The sequence below is a fragment of the Triplophysa rosa genome, linkage group LG24 (genome assembly GCF_024868665.1).
Source record: "Triplophysa rosa linkage group LG24, Trosa_1v2, whole genome shotgun sequence".
Lineage (NCBI taxonomy): Eukaryota > Metazoa > Chordata > Actinopteri > Cypriniformes > Nemacheilidae > Triplophysa > Triplophysa rosa.
This window is the reverse complement of record NC_079913.1, coordinates 9602188-9623066: the sequence shown is the minus strand read 5'-3', so window position 1 is coordinate 9623066 and position 20879 is coordinate 9602188. Positions and strand designations below refer to the sequence as shown.

The following is a 20879-nucleotide window of genomic DNA, read 5'->3' as shown; positions in this document are numbered from 1 at the left end:
TTCAATCTTTACGGAGTGGATAACAGGCGCAAAATCAGTATTCCGACACCCATTTGTCATTTTAACTGCGGACACTGGAAAGGAAAACCGGTTATCTGTGCTAAAAATGCATGCATCCGTAAAAAAGAAGCACAAACCATCACCGCAATGGCTGTAATGACTTGCTTATTGCTTATCTAATCCTGGGAAGCTCACAGATGAAGCAATAAGCGATGTTTTGCTCGTCTAAGAAATGTCCGATCACATGTTTTGAAATGCCTAATATGTCAGGAGAAAATTAGATTTCTTTGCCACATTCGATACAACAATCCTGCTAGATTTTGGCCAAGATAATTTACAGACAGAATAACTGTGGATAATATGATGCTATAAATACTGCTTACAGAGACACCTCTCAAATGTTTTTAAAAAAAAAGAATGTTAAAGTGGACTGATGATGTTATTTCCCGAGACAGGTCTAGATGACCCAAGACCAAGATAATACCTAAGAAAATACTTGAGAAATTTGCATGCTCAAGAAATGAGAGCTTTGTAAGCGAACATCTGAGAAAAATATTATAATAAGGGAGTTTTTTAATGCTAGTTGCAACATAAGAAGCATTGGATGAAAAAGAAGCCAGAGATGAGACAAAGAGGAAGGGGAGAGAGAGGGAAATGAGATTCAGACGAGAAGAGGTCTTGTAGTAACTGGCACCCAGACAAGAGAAGAGGGAGTCAAAAGAGGAAGTCACAACAGGAGGAGATTGATTTAAGGACGACAAAGCCGTTTATCACTGGTTTCACTAAGATAACAAAACTGTTTTGAGCTCAAGTAAGGACACGGTCCAATGGTCAGTGCTGTTTTGGCATATGTTTTGACTGGGTTTTGCAAGCGCTGTAGTTTTAGAGGTACATTATAAGCGCTGTTTTCATTGCTGTGTTGTATCCAATGTTGAAAAAAGCACACAATCAGCAACCGATAATGAACTGAATATTTTCTACATTGGAGGCAATGAGAATTCTTAGTGGTGACTAAAGTTGTGTCCCCTATGCACTCAACCATGTAGTGTTTTTAAGAAGAGTAGTATCGTCCCAAATGGAATACTAAACGGTTTTATACTAACCAGAATTATATCGGTTTCCAGACGAGCGCAAATGACGTCAATCCCACGGCACAATGCGTGTGAATAAAAATCAATTTGTACATCGTATATTCAATGCAATTTTCATCTGTTTTGCCTAGCATAACTTGTCGCCATCAGATTTAAGCATTATCACTCTGCAGGAGAGTTTTGCTCGAGCAGCGTCTGAAAGCCCCGCCTCCCTTCCACTACGTAAGTGAAACTGCGACCGTTGAATCCGTGAAGTGTCCACAGTTCCACACTTCATATTATCGGTAAAAAAAGTGCATCCTCCGGGTACCTAAAGTGCACTTCATTTATACTTTAAAATGGTGTAGAATAGTGCTTAAGTTTGGGATGCATCTTAATCTTAATTTATATGCATAAAGAAAACTTAATATTACATGTATGAGGCACCATCTTCTTAAATGTACTTTAATGCATTTGGCAGACCGTTTTATACAACACGATGTACAGGTTATTGGAATCAAACCCAAAACCTTTGTGCTGCTAATGCAATGCTCCACCAACTGAGCTACAGAATCATTTGTCTTAGCAATTTGAAAAAGAAGTTTCTTTCTTCACCACCTGACCTCTGACCTTTGTCTAGTATTACTGCGCACAGAGGTTGTCCAGACATTTTCCTCTTAAGCAGATATAGGCCTTTTTTGATTATGAAAACCCAATACGTCTGGAACATATCCCTCACAGCCTCTAATGCAATCATTTCTTCTAGAATGCAATAATGAATGCAAAAAAAGTTGACTCACAAATGCTTCTCGTTGCACTAGTAAACATGGTATAGGTCATTGACTCTACCTAAAGATTCAGCCATTTACAAATTCTATTAACCATTTCCGCATGTTTAACTGTTAATTGTAAATGTAAATTGTCAATCATCTTAGCATACTGATTTGTTGAGATAAACTTGGACTGGAAAACTGTGTTTACTATGCAGCTATATACCATTATATGAACTGAAGTCACATGTAACAAGATGCAATGGGCCATTTTCTGAAGTTCAACACAGTGTAGAACACAAGTTCCTTGATTACATAAGAAAAGGTTGAAGTACACCGAATTTGGATCTCTGCACGCTGATCAATAAGGTGACCATTCTGGAACAAAGCCAAATCTGACCAGAGTGCATCTGTAAAATGAACGTTACACATTGATTTTCTAGATTTATACTTTCCCTAAGTTAAATATTAAAACATTTTTAATGTGGTGCATTAAGTTAGTAAAAGTTTATTAGCTTTTTTCGTCAAATGGCAAGGGTTGCTTTTTAATAGATGTTCACAGCCCAGTTATAACTGCTCACGGTTAAATTCAGTCGACATAACGGTGCCAATATGTCAAATTTAAATGGAAAAACCACAGAGCTTTCAAAAGATTGAGCAGAAGTAACTGTAAAACTAGTTTTATAGATTTGCTATGGAGAGAACTGTGGTTGAAAACTTAAAGAATTATGGCAGGCAGGGAGACCGCAAGCACAAAATCCATTTTCCCCAAAATATTCTGTTGTTTTTAATAGCCACTATGATTCCCTTTTTCACATCTTTGATATATTCACAATTGTAAAGAATGATTTAAAATAAAGAAATATACTTTGTTTCTTTATGGAGCACTTAGCTAATTCCATGTGTGGTGGCCCCTGAAATGGTCTTTAACGGATTGTAATAATGTATTTTCACAACACATAACTTTTTAATATTTTTTATATGTTGTAATTTTAAAAGATGTAATGTAAATATACAATCCCACATTTAGTGTTACATTAAATTAGTTAGCACTGCTGTTTTCTAATACTGCTGTTGAGGGGGTGTCTTTAAATTTGACAATTTCTCTCTTTTAACCACTGTAATCCATCTCTCTCTGTTTTTCTTTCTTTTGGAAAGTCTAAGGAATGAATTAACAGATTTTTTTTCACCGTTTCGAAATGAAAAGGCAAATTTTAATAATCTCCCAGTTGCGTCTATAGACGTGTACTTTGCTATAGTTATACTTAAAATATGTATAAAAAATCTATTTATTAAAAAAAAATTAATATTACATGTACGAGGCAGCATCTTATTAATGTACTTTAATGTATTTGGCAGACCGTTGTATAGGTTATGGGAATCAAACCCAAAACCTTTGTGCTGCTAATGTTTTTTTCTTCACCACCTGACCTCTGACCTTTGTCTAGCTGTATTACTGTCCACAGAGGTTGTCCAGACATTTTCCTCTTAAGCAGATATAGGCCTTTTTTGATTATGAAAACCCAATACGTCTGGAACATATCCCTCACAGCCTCTAATGCAATCATTTCTTCTAGAATGCAATAATGAATGCAAAAAAAAGTTGGGCTGACTTTGGTCTCACAAATGCTTCTCCTTAAACTAGTAAACACGGTATAGGTCACTGACTCTACATAAAGATTCAGCCATTTACAAATTCTATTAACCATTTCCGCATGTTTAACAATGTTAATTCTTATGACTCTAATATTTACCTTCTACGTCTGACAACCTGAAAAGCATCCAAATGTTTTTTCCGGCCCCTTCACCTTAATAAACCGACTAGCCTACAAGCTCTACCCTGAACCTTGCCAAACCTTTGATCTTCATGCCGTCAGCTGCTCTGCACAAAATCTCACATGTTTCAGGTTCGCTCAGCCAGTGGAATACTAGCATCGCTCCAGGAACACGGTGACAGGGTCTCTTATCATAACCTCACTCAGCACACCTCCTCTTTTTTCTCTCTTATCTGTCAGTCATTCTTCTTCTGGGTTTTCCAGAATGCTTTGTGGGAGATTTATAGATGGGTGTAGCTAAACATTGAAATCTGAAGGTTCTAAGGTTTTAACAAAAAGGATGGGATGATGGCCCAGGGAGAGAGAGTTACTCAAGATGCTTAACCAGAACCACAGTTGAAGTAATGCATCATATCAGGAAGAAAAGCATAGAAGGGAAATGTAAACAGAATTAGTATATTCCGTTCCTCTATCAACAAACAAAAGCCAGGACTCCTTTCAACCAAAAGAGAACACCAAAAATGAAGGTTATTTACTCACAGTAAAGCAGGTAACTAACCAATGTTTGTATTTCCAAGCATGTGAACAATTCTAGGAGTCCATACTGTAGGTCCACGGGTCCCCAAAACAAAACCCAGAATTCCCAGCTCTGACTGTAAGCAGCAGATGTGTGTAGAAACATTGCTTGCCAACATTCTTAAACAGCCCTTTAGATCCCCTCTTCTAGCAATGACTTCTATGTGAACCTATAAGAGCTTGTCAGGGCTCTTAAGCTCTTAGAAAAGTCTGCCTTCATTTCTCTTTTCTCATCTGTGCCCCCACACCAGGCGAGTGGAGGGAAACAGGCAGGCCCATTTGAGGTCAGATTGGGGCCTGCCCGCTATTCCCCAGCAGAACTATTTTATTCTAGAGATCAAACACACAGGTATTAAGATAAATAAGTATGAAGGAGATTATTTAAAGGGGAAGTGTGTAATTTTGTCAACTCTTGGTTGCAGGTTAACATGCAGAGAAACTGCACATAATCTGTTCTTTCCGAAAAGTGTAAACACTGTGGCAATGTGGTGCTATCAAAACATTGCTCTGTTTGTTTGAGCAGTACAACAAGTCAACTTGTTAGATGGCATCGGCCCTCTACCATTTCTGTCGACGGGTGGGGGGGTGTTGTATGTAACGTGTCATTGCTTTACATGCACACGTGTCCGACACGCTAATGCCTTCGCTTTGCGTGCATTCGCGTTTATAATACGTCCGTCTGTCCGGACCAAGCGTCCATTCCGGCCCCATACATTACCGGCCCACTGGGAAAAGTTCCGGTACTCCAGTTGGCCAGTACACCCCTGGTCACGGCCGTAGGCCGTCGGTGGGACGGCCGTTATGGACTTTGACAGAATGTCCTACCGGTCAGTCCGCCCCTGGCGAACTTAAATTAACTCTTTTTTTATCAGCTAAGTGAATGCTGGCAAAATATTCAAGGTGACCAGGTATACATAAGAAAAGGAGTGATGTTTTAATCCACTTAGTAGGCAACAAAATACAGTACTTAAACAAGAACTGTAAAAAACTCATAATTTCACAGAATTTGACTGTTAATCTTTTTACAGACTTCTCATGTATAATGTCCAAAAAAACTGTAACTTTACACTGTAACTTTTTACTGCTTTATTTACAGATTTTTCACATAATAATTTGAAATTAATTTACGGTATATTTCTGGTGCCCCAGCTGGCAGAAAATTGTACGTTTTTTTACGGGATTTTTTTACTGTAAAGCTTTTGCATGTATTGATGCAGCAGAAATAGGAAGATCCATAATCCTCTGTGTGGCAGTCCTTTAAACAACAGATGCTAAAATAATACTTCGTTATACAAAGATTTTCCTAGATTTGTGAAACAGACATTCTTTTCACACATTAACCTAGAATTAGAGTAAAGTGACTTGCTAAACCTCTGTCAACCGGACATTTAAAGCTGGAGGTGACCACACATCTGTGAAAACAAAGTGTGTGTACTGTAGAATCTCGGTTACATAAATCATCCTCTGAAAATAAATCAAACAATAGTTCCTAAAGCATAACACTGTTTATCTCCAGTAGGGATGATGTCACACATACTGTACAAAAGGAATCAGGTTGTTATTTTTCAGAGTATCAGAACTAAGTCCAGTTTCTTTGCTTTTCTTTGACTGATTTTCTTCAGAATAGACTGACAGAAGTGAAACTGTCTGGATTAAACACAAGAAGGAAAGGGGGGGTGTTGAGTTGTTAAAATCCTCCCACCCCACACATCCTTGTATATACATTCACAAGCTTCCATTTCCAACCTTGGCTGTCCTCCCTATATAAAAAATTAAGCATGTACGAGTTTTATCTTACTAATACTGGCAGCATGAAGGGAAGATGAGTTTTTCCCATGCTTGAATGTGCAGAAATCTTTCTGTTGCTGGAGGCAGCCTAATTCCGTAAAGAAGACTATAGAATGAATTTTTAAAATTCACCAGGCTGGTTTATGCTGGTTTGGTGCTGGTCTAGCAGCACTATTACATTGTTGACCAACAAAGTGTGAAGCAGATTGACCGGCATTGTCTTTCTGAACAAAGTTGTCTTGATGGTGAAGAAGCCTGGTGAGATCACCAGAACACAACGTACACTACATGACACACTGAAACCTAGTTTTTCACTAATCTGAGACCCACGCTGTGGTTTCTCTTGAATTCATTTAGGTTCTGAGAGAAGCTAAACATGGTTTAGCTTTGAAGAAGGTCAACACAGAACTGGTTGGAATCTATGACAAATAAAGGTTCCATGCTGGGTGCTACAGCTGTCTGGTTGTGGTCTCCTGGGTCTTGATTTAAAAGGCTGTAATGAGGAACAGATTTGTCCAACAATTAGCACATGTTGGCATGACACAGGTCCTTGGCTTCCTAAAGCCACAAACTGAATGTTGGAGGAATGAGGTCATCTTCCAGATATGCATTACGGGAATGGCACAATTTTTCTTGATCTTGATATGGTTTGCAAACATTATTAGTCTCCAGAAGTAGGATAATCAAATAAAAGAGAGCAAATATCCGAAAGTTGTGATGAACCTCTTTGTTGACCATGTTGTCCATGGATATTTTCCATCCTGTAGAAACTGACTAGCTGAAACAAGTTTGGCAGAAGTCTTAGTCATAAAACACTAATCCATACAGACATGTAGGCACGTGTTCTGAAGAAGACTACATATTGTTGCTTTTCCCTGAGGTTAAATGCATGTCATTTTTCTGTATGATTAAATACGCAAAGATACAGTATAGTCCAGGGGGTTCCCAAACCATTCCAGGACCCACCTAGACAAGTTTAATCTTTCTAAAGACCACCTAAATGTTAAAATGGAATGTATGTTTGACCTGATAAGTATAAAGTGCAATTCAATTAAAGGGACAGTTTACACAAAAATTAAAATAAAATATTTTGAGAAATGTCTGGTTATGTCAATGGAGTTTAATGTTGTTTGGTTGCCAAGGTACTTCAATTTATCTTCTTGTGTGTTTGGAATGACTTGAGGGTGAATAAATGATGAAATAATTTTTATTTTGGGGTGAACTTTTTAAAGCATACAGTTGCAGTGGTTAACAGCTTCCAAAAGGGAGGGATTATTAGTGAATATCAATTCGCAACCATCGCACCTAGCTTTTGGATCATTTAAGATGAAATGGAATATAACACAAAAACTGTCTTTTTATAAAACTTTAATGGAGCTTTTTTGTAGCTTGTCAGCCCCAGTCCCCATTCACTTTATATGTGACCTTTCTTTAAAACCGTACTGTACCTTGCAATATTAAAAGACTTCAATTTAAGCCAAAGCCTACAATAAGAAAAAGGATTTTCTAACTATGATTTCCAACAGAAGAAAAATCTTAGTTTTAAATTTCACCAAGGCTGTACAGCAAGGCCAGATCTTCACATAATGTATGACCTTTACTTTAGGAAAGAAAAACACATGGACTACATTCACATCTGACACACATATTCAGAAACAAATAAGACAAGTTGAGCTTGGTGATACATATACACAGACACACTCACAGCTGCCAATAAAAAAGTGGCATTTTATAAGTTGCTAAGATAAGATCTCTAACAGCTGCACAAACACACACAGTAATATTATATTGTTACATACGAATCATTGGAAAGCTTAAATTGAGCATTGATCTAATACATATTTGTACATACATCATTTGGCATCGCAGATACAGTCTTAATAACCGATGGAAATGATTTTGCAATGGTAAGGTTGAATAATGTAAGATGAAAACATGTTGGCAGAAGTTTTGCTGAGTTATGGAAACAGGCGTAGATGATCTTATTGGATTACTATAGCTGCAAGCAAACTGGCACTAAGGTTGCTCTGCATAGTATCAAGACATCCAAAAACTTCATCACTCTTTCTCTTTCAAATACACACACACTCAGACCACTGACATCACTTTTGGATATGGGCTTTTGGTTCATGATGGAGTGTAACGTGGACAAGAGACACACTGAAATAAAACCTGTCCCGCAGTCCTATCTGTCTAAGTCATGCCCACTACCCAGCAGCTGTTTCACTTCAATCAATGTGTGATGAGTACTTCAGTTTACATTGCTTTTAGTTCACATAAAACTGTTTTGTCTGAGCAAGACGATAAAAGTTTTTACTGTAATTCCCTTGAAAGATTTCATACAGTTTGCCTGGGAAAACAGATGATGAAAACCTATGGGTTACTTCATATGTTCCAACCATAAATTAAGAAAGAGTACAATAAGAAATATAAAAGTGCTATAATACATCAACTGAAATTTATTATGGACAAAACTGAGACAATTTATGACCTGAAATCAAACAAACTAATCTTTTACCACGAGAAAAGAGAAGTTGGACAGAGAAGTAACCACGACTGTTTCTCCGTTTAAATATCAACTTGAAACAAACGGTCACCCTTTTTTCAACAATTTTATGAATTCAATGCAAATTTATAGCAGACTACACGTTACATTAAAGTTTATGTCATTCAAGATATTACAGACGCCACAACAGATGCCAAACACTATGACCAAGGGGGCAAAGAAATCGTTCACCACCTCCTTAAGACCAGAAGACCAGAAACTCTACCATATTTAAATTGTAAACAAATACATTTGGTTTTTCAAACCCAACATGTAGTGAGTGATGCTAAGTGTTTACACTGTCATTTCGCTGGTAATGAAACGGGATTTGTTTGTATTGGTTTCAATAGTAATGACATAAATGTCAGCACGCTAAAGAAACCTATACAACAACTGAGAGCTGTCGGCGTGGAAAGAAACTAGAAAAATGGAAATTTTGCATATGCCCGTGTTTATCAAGGCATCTTAGACAGCAAAAATGTCATTTTTCAATAATGGATGTGCTCACTATTCACTACATAGTAAATGTCACAAAGTTGGCTATACGAACCGTACGAGTAATATTTGGACCCAGCTCTAGAAAATATTTTGCACTTTGGTACGACGTCACACATGTCAAATCTGCTCTGATTGTTTACACTAAAATGCATGAAAACAATCTGTTTATCAAATGTGCAATTGGATTGAGCTTTTAACATCAGATTTCATGCTGTTCATACTACAAAAAAGTCTGAAACACCTAAAAACTTTTTGCTGCAACACATGTTCCATCATGAGGAATTCAAAGAAAATAGTCGCAAAAGCATATATATAACATAAAAATATATAACAATATATTTTTTGTTAAATGAACAGTTCAAGTACTTCCATGACATTATTTAGTAAATATGGTCTTAGTTAGAAGTTTGGCTAAGTCTAACATCCACTTTAATTGCTCTTTATTAGCAATGTCCAGGTCTGATCAACTGTCTGATGGAATGGTCGAATTTAACTCCACGCCAAAATATTCCTATTCCTGGGAGTGCATGCTGGATTACATCATGTCTTGTGCAACTAAACTTGTCGAGACCAAGAATCTGTTTTCATTCCAGCTGGGATCCAGCCACAGTATAAACCCACAGTGTATTTTTACACATTAGTAATTATAACAATACAGTAAATTATCCATTACTATAAATACGGACTTGTGCTGTCTACCGTGTGGTTTCCCAGAAGTCCAATGACTATACAAACTATATAGATTAATCATATCCCTATGCAGGCACTGTATCCACGCCAACAGGAGAAACACAATGCACGTCCAATCCAACCATGGTAAAATGCCAAAAAGGGTGTTTTTCGAGAAGTCCAGAGCAACATGATACTGGCTAACAGGAAAAATATAACCTGATAAGATAAAATGTCTGCATCTTTGCAAGCAAACAACAAAATGTTCATGCATTTATTATAAATTTCCCTTCAGCCAAATGATAAACATCAGATGGAAATCTAATAATTGGCTTTAATAAAAGTAAATAAAAACAAAGAGATAAATGATAGAACACCTCTTGGTTGGGTTTTCAGCTTTAGTTATTTTTACCCTGAAAGCGTTGTCCTGTTTGGCAGGTATTGCTGTTAAATGTGACAAAGGATGAATATTTAAAGAGGCACAGTTTGTGAAAATAGCAACAGGCAAAAAACTTTAAATACATAATATCTGACTGTTAACTAACAATTCTGAATATAAAAAAACATTTTTTTTATTCTACGCTATATGAAACGTTACAGATGTTATAGGTCTCTTTCACTATTCTTTGGTAAGAACGTCATTATTTGGTCCATGTAAAACAACACATGCAAACGCCTTTTGGATACAGAGACATCAAAGTTCGGCAGGGCAGGTTTTGTTTTTGCACAGGGGCCTGGTATGGGGGAAGTTCTGTTCATTTATGGAGTGCTGTTAACAATCATGTAAAAAACAGCCTCGAGGACACTGACACAGATAAAAGCAAATCATTCACCCAGTGTTTTAAACAATCCATATTTCATTCATGTTTCAATATCCATTTTATCAATGCGTTCTTCTGTGTAACTCAAAAGATCAATTTTAATCCTATCTCAATATTTTCATTTAATGCAAGTGAATGCAACGGCCAATGAGCACAAAAAAATCACCATAAAATATCATAAAACTTAGTAGAAACTGTTAGAACGACTAACAATATATATTTTTTAAATAGTTTATTTTATTATTTTTGCTTTATTTTATATTTAAACATCACCAGGATTTTTTTTTTAAGATTTGTTTTTGGCCCCTTGCCTTTATTAATGCAGTAGGAGAGTGAGGACAGGAAGCGAAGTGGGAATGGGGTTGGGATCGGGAAATGACCACAAGCCGGGACTCAAACTCGGGTCGCCCGGAGCGCAACAGCGCCATATGTCGGAGCACTAACCACAAGGCTATCCAGGATATTTTTTAACAAAATACAAAATCACAGTAGAGAAAGTCAAACGTTTGAAACAGCAAACTGTCCTTTTTGGATGAACTATCCCTTTAAAAAGTCTAGAAACACTTTTCGAATGCTTTTAATGAGGTTGCCTCATCCACACAGCTTTTTTGACATCAAGCTGATAAAGAGACTCACTGGAGTGCTGGAAGCCTGGAGACAGTTGTAACAGGGAAATGTGGGTTTGCTCGCCTGCACAGAGACACAGCATGTAATTTAAAACCAGGCACAAGCTTGGGGGCTGCACTGAGCCTCACACACACACACACACACGCACACACACACACACACACATATGCTCATGCACATACAGTCAGCCCGCGGAACGGCACGCTCCATTCAGACATCCAGCGCAGCTCATAGTTAATGACAGGAAAAAAGATAACAGGCTTATAGGACATATCCAGTTTGGATGAGCTTTTTGGATGCGACTCCCTGTGCACAGGTACCTAAGGAATTATATTATTACCATTTGTATGTGTAGGTATGGGAAAATCTATCCGTCAATGCCAGCGAAAGCAAACGTACAGTATGTTGCGCTCTTGCAGATGCACTTGGTCTGGCACGCTTCCTTAATCTTAATTCTGGCTGGGATGTGGTTCATTCATTGCAGCCGGTTTGTGTGAACTTTGTCTAGCAGTTGTGCAAGATGTACGTACACCTTAAGACCGGCGTTATTGATGCATGTTCGGAATGCATGTTTGTACTGTATAAATTTAAGATGGAAAGATTGATTTTTGTCAGTCCAGATGTTACTGTTGGTTGACGATACAGTACATGTGTTGAGTCTAGGAGTGCATTCTTTACCTCATGTGTGTTGTTTTATGTTTCTTTTTTAAGGGGTTTACCTATTATTTATGAGGGAAAAAATGAGTGCAACTTTGGGGCTTTTCTAAGGAGTGGGATACTGTAAATCTAACTTTATTCAAATTAATTCAGGAAAACACTCAGCCCTGACCTAGAAAAAATGTAGAAGAAAAAAATGCCTGTGTTTGAGGATTTTCCTCCCCATGAAGGAAGTTCAAATGGTTTTAATTAAGCACTGCTGGCCATCTCTCTCTCTCTCTCCCTCTCTCTGGGTTTTCCTAATGGATTCGTGGTGGGGATGGTGGGGGTATGCAGGGGGTTCCTGTTGTTAACATTGGCCATGAAATAATCAGGAGCATTCTATCGGACAGACCGGATCACCTGGAGTTTGGGTGGCATGGAAAATGCACACTCTGCTTTCCACATTGTCCAGTTCTGCTCCATTTACCATTGATGTTTTCATTGCTTGTTGGTATTACTGTACTAAACCAAAGCCAATGGCAACCCCGGTTTCACATAAGGGCTGTGCTGTGGTGATTCATTCACCTGAATCCCAGAGTGCTTCCTGTTAATGTCTGCTCTATTAGCAAAGTTTACATGATCTAGAAAGACCTTCAATAAGTTATGGGAAATTGAACAAACCTATAAACTGTTTTCATTTTAACAATAATTCGGTAGTGGCGTGACTAAAGAACGGATCATGCCACCTTGAGAATGTATGGCTGAATGGAAAGGATCAAGAACGCATTCCAACAAGGCAAGTCATCCAATTCAGTGAGCCAATGCAATCCAACTGTTCCCATTTGCCATTCCAATGCAATTTGTTACAGAAGAGTGTAACAAATTTGCGACAAGAAAAGAAAGTAAAACACGCATTGAAGCAGTTAAAAGGTATAGAGTGACAGAACTGTAAAAATAATAATGTTTTTTAAGCAGGATTCCCCATCTTACAAGTCTGGCCCAAACTCAAAGCATTGGGTGAGCATAGTGCAAATCACAGTTTAGACTTTTCAGAAGAAAAAAAAACTTTCAATGGCTTACAATTATTTGTCTCTGGATATTAATAGACAAGTGAAAAAAATGTGAAGTGATGTATGGATAACTATAAGACATTTTTGCTTATGGATGGGTTTTGACAGCAAAGTCGCATATCATCACTACAAGGGACTCACTAGTGCATCATCCTGTACATCCTAATCAGATGTCTACTCAAGCGGAAAATGAAAATGAAAGTTGAAATGATTTGTGTAAAGAAAAGGTTGTCATAATTCATGCATGAAAGGGAAAATGAAAGAATAATAAAAACTAGTTGATAGACCACTGAATGATAATCCACATTTACCAGTATACAAAGAATGGGGCGGTTTCCCAGACAGCCCTTAAACCTATAGTCCCAGACTAAGATAAATGCTAGAGCTGTCCGGGAAACAGCCCTAATCTGTTACCTCAAGACAATTTTCAGGTTTCCATCCCTACAATGCTCCTGCATGTAAAACTACTTTCTTAAACTAACCGAATAAGAGTAGAAAGAAAGAAAGTGGAGAAAGTGCTACTGAAATATAATATTTTAACAAGCTTGCAATATCTTCATAGTTGTGCAGTTACAATATTTATCAAAATCAAAATCTTAAAGATAACGGACCATGTTTTTGTTACAGAGCTTTTCCTACTCATTCAACTGTACTTTTTTTATTCAAGTGATAACATGAGAAGGCCACTACATACATCTGCAAATAAATGTGAATACATTTGAGCATGCTTAATATTTAAAGGAAATGTTATCAGGTTTTAAATCAAAAGGCACACAAAAGGTTCTTTTTTGCCTTATGTCGTCTCTCTTAATGTCTGAAGTGCAGCTCTTGGTAGGGTGGTTATTTATGGTTGGTTTGTCATTTCTCAGGGAAGGCAGCTGGACCCCTTCACTCTTCCCAAAGCTCCCAGCTATTCGAGGTTACCCAGAGAGTCCACTCTATACTGATTCATCCAGCTGCTGTTGTTTGCCATGCGGCTGCTCCGCGGTCTGCTGCTACTGTTGTTCCCGGTATTCTGGGCAGCCGATGCGCGAAAGGACGAGGGACGAAGCGGGCGCTGGATGCGGGGCCGAGGCCGGGCTCGCGCCGTCAAGCGCTTTGCGGCGGATTGCAAGGAATCTTCGGCCAATGGGGAAAAATACTTAGACTGCCAAGAGCGCCAGCTGAAAGCAGTGACGTTGGGATGGCCGGAGGATATTGACCACCTGCTGCTGGCGCGGAACAGGATCCAGGTGTTGCGAGACAACACCTTCAGCAATTTCCGGAACCTGAGAAGCCTCGATTTGCAGCAAAATGAAATATCACGCATAGAAGAGAACGCGTTCAGCGGCCTCAGCAAACTTACAACTTTATTGCTGCAGCACAACCATCTGCAGGTGGTAATCGAGGATGTGCTGATTCCAATGCCGCAACTAAGGTACCTGCGTATCCATGACAACCCCTGGAGGTGTGACTGCCAGCTGGACAGCCTGGTGCGGTTCATACAGGTCCCCAGTAACCGTCATTTTGGCAATTACGCCAAGTGTGCAGAGCCCACTGCATTCTGGGGGAGCAAACTTAAGAAGCTGGATGTGGATCAGCTGTGCATCCCACAGCAGGAAAAAGTAGAAATCCCACAAACAGAGCATGAGAAGCTACCAGCTCCGATAAAACAATCTGACGCGTCCACTCTGTGTCATACCTACATGCACCCTGTACCCCACCTGGACTGCAGAAACAGAGGTGAGAATATCTGATCTTGAATAAAGAGATTAGAGGGACTGTTCTTGGTCAATATACACATAGGAGAAATTATTTCATCTGAATTAGAATGACAGCAATCGTTTTACTTTTACTGTTCGCTGAAAGGCAAATGACCAAATTGAGTGTCCATACTGTATGGTGCTTGCACATTCAAAACTTAATGCAATGATTTTAGGATGTTGTGTGTGGTTTAAAGGACATTGATGTTTTTTTTGTTTTTCTTATTGTTTAACATTTTGTCATGCAGTTGTTAGGTGGCTTTTTCTTACTCATGGTATGGTATTTACCTTAGCTAGTTTGCTTATAAAGTAATAGCGCATCTCTCCTCAATAAATAGCTGGGCAAGTTTTTGCCAAGGTTAACAAGTTATGTGCCAAAATGTAATAATAACCCCTAACCTTATATAACCAATAATAATACTTAGCAATAACCGATAATAATAGACAAGCATAAACAAGCTCTCGTGTGCAACTTGAATTTTTAAGAAAGATTGTTTTGCAGGTAATTTCCAAAAGGAAGGCACAGTGCTTGTTTTTTACAGTATTGTTGACTGTAAATTTGTGATTAGTAGTTCAATAGTACATTGTTTTTCAATCACGTCTACGGTTGTTTAAAATATGAATATGAAAAATCTTTTGAGGGAGTCTGTACGAGTCAGATGGCAATAAAACAAATAAATCTGTCAGTTAGCTTGAAAAATGTGTGGTTTCTGTTAAACAGATTTACAATGTTGAATAAAAAGTAGCATCATATGCTCTATAGTGGTTTCTCAAGCAATGCCAGTCAAGACAAAATATAATTGATATCCCAATAAACACAAAGTAAGCAAAATTTTCCACTTAAATTTACCTTTATTCCGATAGTATTGTAGCTTTAGTAGATTTAGCTTTTTTGGTTAATAATATCAATGTATAGCCAATATTGGGGAAAACTACAAAACAGATACTTCTTGGACCACTTGGATATATTATTGACGTTCTGAAAACTTCCGTAATTCTACTTAGTCAGCATGTTTGGAAACTAACGTCTGGAAACACGAAACATAAGAGAACTAGTGGAAAGGAACTGAGGGATCTTTCCAGTTCACACATCTGGAATCCCCTTCTCTGGAGACACATAAATGCCATATTCAGACTGTTATCAAGACACCATAACTTTTCTGAATGTCAGTATTGTGTTTCAAAAGTCTCTCCTTTGTCCCCTAAAAAGCCTCCTACGAATTCCTGAACATCATTGCATCCGTTATACATGATCTCCATGGGAAACCAAGGACAGTGTTGGTCTTTATTGTATGTCTCATACTGTCTTGGGGAAGAACTTTGAGCAAGAGGAGGATAAAAAATATGAAAATTTCCTGCAGGAAGATTAATATAAGTGTACATTCTGCTTTTAGCTGAAGTATGAAGGGAGATTTTTGTCTTCGGATATAATTTAAAGTGAAGTGAAAGTAATGCAAGTGAAAACATCACAGAAAACTGAGGAACCTCATGATAAATGAATAAATAACATTGCATGTTAAACGTTTTCCAGATGAAACCAATGATACTTTGCAATCAGATCAAACAAATCAGCATCTTATTATTTTTTCTAAATGCACTCTGGAATAACACAAACTAGCATTTAGATTTGTATTGTGGATGATTTTTTTTGGAAAGCAAAGTTGGTTTTGCCATTGTCATGACAAACTAGAAAAATTATTTTGACATCCATAATAAGACGAGACCTTGCCAAGTCACGGTTGCTAGGGTTAGATGAGTCAAGCAAAAAAAGAAAGATACAATACAGTCCATGTGAAACAAATGACGTCAGATAGATTTTGAAATCAGTGGGATTTGGGGTTTTTCTCCCATAGATTGAGTCAGCATTCTGAAGCTGAGTGAGGCATTCTGAATCTCTCCTTCCCGAAAACATCAACCCGACTCACGCGCTGATTCGGTTATATCATCTTTCCCGGGACCTAAGGGATAGCTGGCAATCTTTTGTCAGCAGTAAACCCATAAACCCTTGTGCAGAAACAGACGCCAAGCACTTTATGAAAGGCTTTTCCCTGCATTAGTCACGAGAATAACAGCATGTCCAATAGTTTGGTTATGATTTAAAAGCATCCAGACGGCAGAGATACAGTACTTTGTCATAAATCATTTTAGCACTATCTACGGACACAATTTGTGTTTGTAATTGGCAGCACAAAAGCAAGCATAGCTTTCGCACATGTTAAGCTGAGTTCCACAGCATTTTCGAGTATCAAAGACACAGCGATGTCTCACAGATTCTTCAAGGTTACAACCAAACATGCGCCATGTGCAAGGATTTAATAGTCCTCTCTGCTGTTATATAAATAAATGGGCTTGTGTGGTTTGATGGAGCCATTTGGGTTGAGACAAGGGCATAAGCACTCAAGGCCAGAATCTTCCAAAATAGTCCCTTCTGCCGCTATTATTGTCGCACATGCTTTGCATAGAGTTTAAGCGTCACACACAGATACTCGCTTGTTTTTGCAACTGTATGTGCCGTTAAGTGTTCGAGAGCTTTACGGACCACCAACGCTGAACTGACTGACTGTAGGGCATGTTAAACAATGGCTGTGACAGATGCTGCCATGTATGGCTGCTGGGTTGGAAATCATTTGGATTACAGAACGTTCTTCAAAGTGTCTTGCAAACACATGGGGAATCTGTACAACCCAATATTTACAAAATAATCTATTTAAAAAAGAACCAAAATCAGCTTGGACAAGAATGAATTTTCAATTTACTGTAGTTCATGCAGGTCAATGCTGGTTTAGTAACTTGTTTTTTACATCCTGTATGCTTTGTCAGTTTAATATAATATTGAGCTAATAATGAAATTGTGATTTTCTCAAGGAAGACACAAACTCACAAAATGCATATGCACTGTCTGTCAGTCGCGTTTGATAAAAATGTCTGCCAAATGCATTGATGCAAACTCTTTCCTCTGCAGAACTTAAAACCGTGCCAGCGGATATACCGCTGGATATCGTGAGACTGGATCTGTCCAAAAACAACATCAAGCAGCTGAGACCCAAGGAGTTTGTGACTGTTAAAGACCTTAAACTCCTGAACCTGAGTGGAAACAGTCTAGAAAGAATCGACACAGGTGAGCCGGCGGTACACAACAACACCAAGACATCAATGTATCCATTTGTTGAAGAACGACGGAAAAAGATGATGTTTTAGATACGTCTTTAGATTGGGTTTGGAAGCTCAGTTCAGTTTTGTAGCATCTTGTGTGTAGAGCACAGAAACACAGAACATTGTAAGGTATGTTGAGGTCTTCCTGAATCCTTATATCTGTCAGTCCCTTAACGGTTAGAATCAGGAAATGTGCAGTGTTCAATCCTTGTTGCATGAATAAATCACTGGGATTGAAAGAATCACTTCAGACCTCTGAATCATTTTTGGCTTCATGGAGAGTATGATATATCTCACTATCATCCCTCGAAGCAATGGGTAAATGAAAGGATATGAAAGATTTATAGGATTTTATAAAGAAAAGTAAAGAACAGAGTTAATTCAAAGTGTGCCACAACTGTGCAGTTCAGCTCAACCATCAAAACCCCTAAAGTCTGGAGAAAACAAAAAACCCTCAGCGCTTTCATTATGATGCTCATGAAACAGAGCAGGGGGTTCTTTGAACACACCAGTATTGCTTGTAAAATTCGTAAGCAAATTTCTTGCTGAGCAGACACTTTAAAACTGCTTTGGCTTCGAGAAGGTTGGATTCAAGTTTAATTTCTTTCATTTCATAATCAGACCTGAATTTGGTTCTAGGCAAATCCATTAAGACATTACTATTAGTAAGAATTATGGACATGTAAACAACTGGTCTTGAAGTATTTCCCTTTGGCAGCGTTTTTATGGAAATACAACTCTGAACGTTCCTCACAACTGTCTTTAGTAATAAGCAGAATTCACCTCAATCGTTTTCTCGCCACAATAAAACAAACACAGATGAACATTTGCTGATGTCGCTGTAATTATGAGGACATTGAAGCCGTTCTAAACTGCCTCAAAAATGCACTTAATCGGAGTCGGTCGTGCTCTAATTAACAGACCAGCAGGGTGTGTCATCCAACAGTTCCCATGCGAGGGATGATAACACATATTCAGTCACATATAGGCACAGGAAGAGGACGATGCCCTCTGGTTAGTTCATCAGTCACACTTCAGAGATCACAGGAAGGGAAACAGCTTTCAAATCGCTCTCATTCTCTTTGTAACCGAAGGGGTGTCCCCATTGTGCAATGCATTTGGACACATCCACTTTTTTAGCTGTATTTTAGTGTATGCTTTTGATGTAATGAAAAAAGTAGGGCTTTAAAAGTTGATGCATGCAGTCAACTAAACAATTAATGCTATTCATATTTCAATGTATTATTATAGTTATTATAGTTTTGTTTTTAGTTTTATTTAGCTTTAATAATATTTTAAATAAGCTTTTATTCTTAGATGTTTTGTTTTTATGTTAAGTATGATTTTTGTCATTTTATTATTTCTTTGTTTATTTCTTATGTTACTATATAAAATTAATTATTTTTATTATAGTTTAGTTTTTGGTTTATTATTATAATTGTAGTGCCTTAAACTTATTTCAGTTTATTTCTACTTACTAATGAATTAAATTGTCATTCAAAGAAAGGCAAACACCAGAATTTTTATGGAATTTGAGAAAAATTGGCTTATTTGTGTATAAGACCACTGTGTGTAAATTTGTTACAAGTGTCATTTAAGTGAATTACCAAAGCTATTAAAAATATTGTTTAACATCTAGTACACTTTTTCTTTAAGAGGAAACTGAAAGCGTAATCATGTTAACTAAAACAATCACCAAATTTATCACGTATGTTGTAAAAGGTTGATATAAAATAAACAAAATATGTCAATAATATAACTAAATATGCTAATTGAATTAATAAAAATATTGAAGTGAAGGTCCATCTATTAACCGTTTCTTTCTTTTTCTGTCCAGCTGCCTTCGCCGGCCTTCTGTACTTGAACGAGCTGGACCTCTCCAACAACAGCCTGAAAAATTTCCAGTACGGTGTTCTGGAAGACCTTTACTTCCTGAAGAGACTATCTTTGGGGAACAACCCTTGGATCTGTGATTACAACATTCACTACTTGATCTACTGGCTCAAGCACCATCGTGGGGTCTACCACACAGGTCTGGTGTGCGGTGAACCAGAGGAGTTTCGAGGTTGGTCGGTGGAGGATTATGTGAAGACCTATAACGGAGAGTGTCCTAAAGACTTACAGTTTGGCCAGACGGCGGACCCGGCGGGCATCACAGCTCAAGAGCTCACTGCTGAGACAGAGGAAGAAGAACTGGGGCCTATACCTTACAGAGGGCCGAAAAAATATGAGATCATTCGTCTGACTTGAGGCGCAAACTGTGATGCTGGGAATACTGTTGTTTTTTCACGAACAGAGCGTTTTCTAGCTAAATACTGATTGAATCAGAGATTCAACTTTAAGTCACGTTTATAGATTCTTGATGATTACGTATTTTAGAATGTTTTTATGAGTAATTTTGAAAATTGAATTATTATAAATAAAATAGTTTTTTTTCTTTTTTTCACAGATTGGTGCAATATTTGTTCATTGATTTTGTATGGTAAACTTCCTACACTTAGCATTCTCATTGTCAACGACTTCTTATATCTGAAAAGAAAAACGTATTTGAAGTGAAGTGACCTATTTGAAGTGAAGTGATTTGCCCGTTCATGACCCTTTTAATATGCATTCTTGTGTAATCGTGGTGGTAACAAACCTCAGTACTCAAGGCCGGGCTTACCTTCAAAGCCCTGTGCTTGCTGATATACAAGATGTGTTGCGTTTATAGCTAGCTACTTGAAAAATGTCAACTGTTTAACTTTAACCAACGTGCTAAGCAAGATTATCTTCATACTGTTGCTCTGCCATGAGAGTAGTCGACATAAACAAGAAAACCATAAAATCAGTTTACTGTACGTCAAATGCAACATTAAGAATCCAATGCTGACTTCATGCACAATGCATTAAGAAGACCTTCTGATACGCTTTGGACCACAGGAAATCATTCATGTGCTTGCATTGAGTACATTTAAAGCTAAAGTGTGAATTATTATATTTTTTCCCTTCAAAACACCCACATTGATATCATGTACCAGTTGGAGTCCACATGCTATGGCTCATACGCGCATGCGATGTGTACGTCTAGAGAAAATAGGACCCAAATGACTGAAACATAACAAACGCATTTTTCAAAGGGGGAAGGGGTAGTACCACT

General features: G+C 37.9%; 1 protein-coding gene across 1 annotated transcript; it reads left to right on the top strand.

The window, feature by feature from the left end:
* The first annotated feature begins 11297 nt into the window (after positions 1-11297).
* On the top strand, positions 11298-20180 carry lrrc17 (leucine rich repeat containing 17). Its single transcript, XM_057324503.1, has 4 exons — positions 11298-11455; positions 13718-14570; positions 17553-17708; positions 19581-20180. Exons 2-4 carry the CDS (start codon positions 13820-13822, stop codon positions 19991-19993), a joined length of 1320 nt encoding a protein of 439 aa, XP_057180486.1. The 5' UTR covers positions 11298-11455; positions 13718-13819; the 3' UTR covers positions 19994-20180.
* The last annotated feature ends 699 nt before the right edge of the window (positions 20181-20879 follow it).

What these genes read in the sequence shown, in the direction of transcription:
- lrrc17 (XM_057324503.1), top strand. Translation starts at nt 13,820, where the DNA reads ATGCGGCTGCTCCGCGGTCTGCTGCTACTGTTGTTCCCGGTATTCTGG. An exon ending in CCTGGACTGCAGAAACAGAG is followed by an intron (nt 14,571 to 17,552) that starts GTGAGAATATCT and finishes TTTCCTCTGCAG; the next exon opens with AACTTAAAACCGTGCCAGCG. An exon ending in TCTAGAAAGAATCGACACAG is followed by an intron (nt 17,709 to 19,580) that starts GTGAGCCGGCGG and finishes TTTTCTGTCCAG; the next exon opens with CTGCCTTCGCCGGCCTTCTG.